The sequence below is a fragment of the Tachypleus tridentatus genome, chromosome 8 (genome assembly GCF_004210375.1).
Source record: "Tachypleus tridentatus isolate NWPU-2018 chromosome 8, ASM421037v1, whole genome shotgun sequence".
NCBI classification, from domain to species: Eukaryota; Metazoa; Arthropoda; class Merostomata; order Xiphosura; family Limulidae; genus Tachypleus; species Tachypleus tridentatus.
Genome location: NC_134832.1, coordinates 4557443 through 4564654, shown reverse-complemented (window position 1 = coordinate 4564654; position 7212 = coordinate 4557443). Strand labels below are relative to the sequence as shown.

General features: G+C 34.0%; 1 protein-coding gene across 2 annotated transcripts in view; it reads left to right on the top strand.

Annotated features, from left to right (window-relative positions):
- Positions 1-2196: 2196 nt before the first annotated feature.
- The window catches only part of LOC143258434 (aminomethyltransferase, mitochondrial), a 35641-nt gene continuing 30625 nt past the window's right edge, over positions 2197-7212 (top strand). Inside the window, exon 1 of one of the 2 annotated variants that reach the window (XM_076517362.1) lies at positions 2197-2486. In XM_076517362.1, the coding sequence (XP_076373477.1) occupies positions 2331-2486 (156 nt within the window). In that variant the 5' untranslated portion in view covers positions 2197-2330. The remainder of the gene's footprint in view (positions 2487-7212) is intronic. The other variant, XM_076517360.1, reaches the window with a different exon arrangement.

The following is a 7212-nucleotide window of genomic DNA, read 5'->3' as shown; positions in this document are numbered from 1 at the left end:
TATTTATTTTTCACATGAAAAATTCTAACTTGTCGAAGTCTGAGTCAGACTGACATAACCAATTTTACAATACAAATATTTTTGTAACATATCATTTTTTATAAAAATATTTGTATACAGTACTAAAAGTTTACGTAATTTCAAGTTGTTATATGCAGTAAATTTGGAAGTATAGTCAACGCTTTTTTTCTAGAACGGGTCAGTTCAATGGACGGACCACATGCACCTTCAATAATAACTGAGTTACTACTTGACTGTTATCAATAAAATTTTAATCTCATATGAAAATGTATAGATGTCCTCTGTGTAATTTGCAAGTATGTTACTTATGCACTCTACAAGAAGTACTCACACCACAATCTTTTTATTTCGTTGGTTGTGGAAAATCTTTGTAACAGTCAGTAACAATATACATATACATATTGTTGTGGAGAGAAATATAATGGAAGGATGATAGGCAAGAAACAGACTGAGATTACAAGAAGATTAAATGTCTCTAGATGTGTGGTATCTAAACTCTGAAAATGATATGAGAAGGCAAGAAATGTTGCCAAGAAAGCCTTAGAAACACAAAACCTCGTGATGATCGTTATATAGCTCTTATTGCCAGATGACATAGAATCATTATTGATTAACCAATTTACATGAGTGCTATCCATAGCTACAGAAACACCTGTATTAAAACATATTATAGCCAGAAGCATTCATTAGAAAGGTTTATATGCCTAACATCTAGTAGTTTATGCACCACGAACATCTGCTCCGAGAAGAGTAACTAAAAAACTGGTGCACAAAATATGTGTTGGTTTGTGATCTAGCAAGTTATAACTCCCCTTCTGAGCATTCTTTACATAAATCTGCTTTAAACGTTTGTTCTATTGTGTTTGTTACTTAAATTTTGGACAGAATACATATATGCAGAAATGGCACACCCCTTCCCACTTTTCTCACTGAGGTTACATACGCTTTTATTAACAACGTTGTTTGATTGGCTTTTTTTTTCTCCTTCTGTATTTCCAATAAAGTTAGCCAGTCATGTGGCAGTGTACTTTACTGTAAAACTTATCCGTTAGTTATACCGGCGAGTTATAACAATTAAATTATACTACAGAAAGTCTTTTGAAACTTGTGTTACTTTACTTTCTCTCTTAGATTTAAAAATATTGATTTAACAACATTTAAGCTTTTAATCAAAAATTAAGATTTGTTTTGTTTTACCCTGATTCCTTTTTACGAATTTTAATCATTTTATTTTGATTTAAATTTTTTTTTATCGGATGTTTGGCGCAGAAAGCCGAGCTGCTTTGCGTCATAAAACGCCAATCAAACAACTAACCCACTTTACTTCAATCGTTCTAACGAGAATGTGCATGCAATCTTCTATGGAAATTACCTAGAACGGTGGTTAACTAATGAAAAGGTAGCTTAGCTACTTCCTGGGCCCCCCAGTGGCTCAGCGGTATGTGTGCGGACTTACACCGCTAAAAACCGCGTTTCGATACTCGTAGTGGGCATAGCACAGATAGCCTTTTGTGTAGCTTTGTGCTTAATTCAAAACAACAACAACAACTACTTCCTGGACATATGTTCTACTACATACGTAAATTCACTTGTATGCACGAAAACTCTTAAGTGAATTAGGTTTGTTTGTTTGTTTTGGAATTTCGCACAAAGCTACTCGAGGGCTATCTGTGCTAGCCGTCCCTAATTTAGCAGTGTAAGACTAGAGGGAAGGCAGCTCGTCGTCACCACCCATCGCCAACTCTTGGGCTACTCTTTTACCAACGAATAATGGGACTGACCATCACATTATAACGCCTCCACGACTGAAATGGCGAGAATGTTTGTTGCGACCGGGATTTGAACCCGCGACCCTCGAATTATGAGTCGCACGCCTTAACCCACCTGGCCATGCCGGGCCGGAGAAATTTAAAAAAAAACAAACCTTTCTTTGACAGTTTGGCAAGTGAATGAAAAAGCATTATAGCTTGAATTTTTTTTCTTTTTTATACATATAGAATAAGCGAATAATTCGAGGGTTTTTAATATGCTTTTAATTAAATAAACCAACGATATGTGTACGGCTATTTCCTTAATTTTACTTTAAAGCCAGATCATTGTAGTGCATGAATTTTGCAACAAGTTTTAATGTTGCCTTGACAGAATGATTTTTTTGTGTATCCATTTATTCACTAGGTGGCGAAATAAACGTTGGTTAAATTCACATAATTTTCGTAAAGTTTCCAGCGATGGTATGATAAGAAATAAAGTTTATGGTGTAAATATACGTAGATGTAAAGGTCTGTTACTTTTTTTTTCTTTAACGAATAATGGCATCAGTTAACCTTTTAAAAAAAGCAACAACAATAGTTCCGTCCTCTTTGTTAAATGAGGCTAGGTTATCTTTTGTCTCTTCGTCGTTACTGCCATTCAATTTTCGCTCAATTGTAAATGCAAAGGTAACAACGCATCGTTCATTGAGCCAGGTAAGATGTATTTACAGTTACACAAAAAAGTGTATATTAATACACTGGCTTGTTGTTAATTTTATTACTAAGTTTGACAATTTGAAGGAAACCAGAAATTAAACATTTTATCTTAAAAAAAAAAAACATCGTGAAGGCCGTTACTTAGTATTAGTATTTTAATTAATTTTACTTTCTATTTTATTTAAATGATACTAAATAAGTCGTGATTAGTTTGGACTTTGCAAACATCAGTGATGTTTTTCTCATTATACTTGAAGTTGCAGGTGTTTAAAGTTTTTATCATTAGCTTTTATTCTTGGTTTAAAACTGCATTTTTGTAGACAGTTTTATAGGGTTTTTTTATCTGAGCAGGAAAGTTAGATTTTAATAGATAAAAGTAAAGCTATTTATATACCTCCTTAAAAATGAATTTTTCAATAATGATAAATGAACATAAATACTAAATAATGTAACATTACTAGAGCAGCTAAATAATAATAATAGTATAAGAATTATAATGACTGTTTTTAACTTTATTATTTCTACAGTTTTCTATCTTCTGATACAACCAAACTGTTGCTTGGAGAGTCACTTACTATGGTTATGAAATGTCTTTCTCAATGTGTTCTGCTTGATTACAGCATCAAGTCACTTTTACATTTTTAATTCTAGCAGAAGCATCAAGAGTTAGCTTGGTCCTTGGGGCAAACATCCTTGCTAGCCCTCCTTTTTTTTTCTCTCTCTCTCTCTTCTGTTTTTAATATTTTAAATAACTTATTAAAAAGAATATCTTAAATCAAGACAGGAACAAGCTCATAAACAAGATAGTCATAGCAACAGCCAATTTTAGCTCACTGTATAAGTGTAAAAAGTGAGCTTTATGGCATAATCAGGTTTCATTTGTCTGGGGCCCTGGACAGTTGCCCCCTTTCCTTCCTCAAGCAGGCCTGAGTGCTAGAGTTTTAAATGTATTATTGTACAACAATTTTTCCAAATAAATTAAACATTCTAAATAGTGGCAAAGTTGCAGGAGACAAGGGGATGTGGATGCTACCCTAAAAATGTCTACCAAAACTTTTCACAACAAACAACAGCCTCTTGGTCCATTTAGGTTGCCCCATGCACTAAACTTAAAAAAGTAAAACCTCAGAGTAAAACCTTGTCATTCAAATATTTATTCAGTCCTTCCTTATATTTCTAAATTTATTTTGTTTACCACATTTGAAGGCAATCTACTTCACAGGTCAACCGCCCTGTTAGAAAAATGAAATTTTTACTTTGCCCAAATTTGTTTATATCCCATTGTCCTACCATTATTACCATTTAAATTGAGAAAAAAAGATGATGAATCCACACAGTTAATCCCCTTAACCTTAAAGAACCTCCATCAGATATATTTCGACCAATCTTTTTCCAATAAAAAACAGTTTCTTACATTTTAACCTGTTATTTTATGTCTTCAAGTACAAGACAACAAAAAAACACCATCTAAAGAAACATCATTTAATCACTGGCTAGTTCTGTTACATTTGCATTTTAACAGAGTAATTTGTGTGGAAGAGAAAAAATAATTCATATATCAATTCCATTTAACTTTGATAACATAATATCATCTACAAACACCAAGGGATCATTTGATTTCTCAAGGTTGCCTTTTCACACCTGCCCTTGCAAAAAATAAAAACATTAATCCCACCTTTTATTTTTCAGGAAATCACTGATTACTCTAAAGTGCTGGCCTTCAATACTTCTGATAGCAGCTCATTCTGTAAGTCAGTTGCCTTTTATAAAAATGGAACTTATTGGAGCCTTGACTGTCTCTTTTACAAATCCTAAATTTATGTACTTTCATCGTATTAGTTTCAAGATATAAAGAAATAAAAACATTAATTCAATCTATTCCCCATATGATCTAAACTTTAGTGAGATAGCTGTTATAATTTTTCTTCAGAAGACTGAAACTGTAAGAGACACCTTCCATCTCAAGAAAATATCCTACTGTCTTTCTTCTGAACACTTTCCAGTAAATCTGTATCCTTAGATATAGAGATCAAATCTGTATTCAGTATTTCAAAGAGAATAAAATATAGTGACATGGCATTCATAGTGTCATTAATACCTTAGTATTCATTTGACAAACTCAATAATATTTATTTGTTTAGTTTATTATATCAGTTGTAATGTTAAAATATAATATCTGAGATGGCACCTTTTATGTTAATCTGAGTGAGGATGGTAATCAAATAATTATTTTGTTCTGGCCTTACTAAAAAAGAACATCAAAATTCATGAAACTGCTAATTTACTTTTCATGAGTCTCCCATTATCTTTTTGAAATTAAATGAAACTTAACCTTCCAAACTCAATTGTCTGCCACCCCTTTGCATCCCCTTACCTCTAGTATTCTGATGTCAAAACTAATATAAAGATGGTAGAAAGAGTTGAATTAATTGAGGATGGATTTTTATTTAGAAGGATCTTGAAAATCATAGCAATTGAAATAGAATGTTGAAAATTAGCTTAAATATTTAAAAGTAGGTGCTTATGAAAAGGATTTTTGGGAGATTAGATAGCTGATTTTATGGTTAAATGAGGAAAATTTAAGCCTTATTGTAATTAAAGAAACTTCTAAAGCCTTCATCTTCTCTGCACTGGGGCTTTCTACACTTCCTCAGTTCAGAGCTTATACAAAGTCTCACGAACTCCCTTCACCTATGCTGTTTGTAACTGTCTTTACTGCATGTTTCGAAACTTGGGGTTGTGTTTTTCTTCCTCTGTGGGCAATACTTTTTCAGAAGAGACGATCTGTTACTTCTCCTTTTGGTCTTCATATCCAGGTGCAGTTGGATGAATTGGGTCTGTCCTTGGATAACATTGCTGTATCCACTGGTCAGCCTATCTCACCATGGCTTCTTACAGTCCCCAAATGTGACCTATCTTTAAGTCATCTGAGAAACGCAGTCACTCTCAATTAAAAATACTGTCTGTTATTTGCTGAACATCTTTTGAACCATCCTTCCATTCCTATTTATACAGATGGTTTGAAATCAGGTGACTGTGTGGGCTCTGTCATGGTTTGTTGTAGTTTGGTGGTTACACACACATTCCCTTCTACAGCTTCTGTGTTCATTGCTGAACTGTACGCCATTTCTCTTGCCCTGGATCACATAGAAGCTAAACAGTACTCAAACTGCACTATTTATACTGACTTGCTTAGTTCTCCACTGGTTCTGGAATCGCTTCACGTTAGTTCACATCATGTTCTCACAGATATTAAAAACCAACTGGCTCATTTCTCTTTAACATCTACTTCTATCCAGTTTTTGTGGATACTGGGCCATGTTGGTATTTGTGGGAACGAGCTCGTCGACACCACAGCTAAATCTATCTGCTCTGGCACTCCTACTGCTGTGCCTGTTCCATAAATGGTCTGTGGTCCCGAATTCAAGGCTTGGCTCTGTACCAGCTGGCAGTCGACTTGGAGTGAGCAACACGAAAACAAGCTTTTCCAAATAAAACCCTTTATTGGACTTTGGCCGTCTTGCTTCCATAAGGATTGGAAAGAGGAAGTTGTTCTGACTGGACTATGCACAGTTTTTTTAACTCATTTTTTTCTTTTTTCTGAGACTGATGTACCATTGTGTTTGTGTAACACTCAGGTCACAATAAGCTACATTTTACTGTCTTTTTGTCATCATGACTCTCAACGACAGTAATTTTAAACACATTTTGTCGCAAGGTTTATCTGTAACGTTAGACAGTGTTATTGGCAATGGTGACACTGTCCACCTTAGAAATGTTTTTAGTTTTTTAAAGGCCATCAATCTTTTTAATGCAATTTAAGTTTTTTTAATTTAGACATTAGACCTTTTTTTAATGTGATTCCCTTTTAAGAATCATAGTACATCTAGTTCAATTTGAAATTAGAAAATGACCATAACATCAAATAACTCGAAACCAACGTCAGGTGACTTATCCTGATTTTGAACCTACCTGTTAGTCATCCTGGTAAGTTATGATAATTACAATTATGCTACAGAAAGTTCTTTGCAACTTGTATTACTCTAGTTTTTCTCTTACCACTGTAGACCAGATGTAAAAATTGAATTTAATGTTGTTTGTTTTTAATTCAAAAATTCAACTTTGTTTTATTTTACCTTATTTTTCTTTTATGAATTTTAATAATTTTACTTTAATTTTAACCTTTTAATGGATGTTTGGTGCAGATAGCCTAGTTGTTTTGCACCATAAAACTCCAAATCAACCAACCAACCAACCAACCAACCACTAATTGGGTACAGCACAGTTCAGTTGGAAGTAGAACAGTTGTTTCTTTTGTGTGTGTGTGTGTGTGTGTGTGTTATGTGAGTCACTCTTTGAACAGCCGGTTTACCCTCTTTCTGTAGCAGGATGGGTTCTTTATTGCCATTTGTCTGTCAAATGTCGGACACAGCACAAATGATTTTACCTTAACTACACTACACTTCTTGGCTAAATACTAGTTGTGTTCTAGTATTTAGTAGACCATGCACACATTTCATCTATCCCTGTGACACTTGGCTCTTTTTACCTTTATTTCTGAGTGAAAAGTATACTTTGGTCAAGACAAGATGCAGTCTTCCACAAGTGTACCTTTCTATTGAACCTCTGCCATTGGATGTCACATTCAATGGGGTTTCCTTTGAGTTGCTTTCTGGAGGGTATGCATTTAGATTTAATGTTTACACCAGTCCCTCTAGCATTT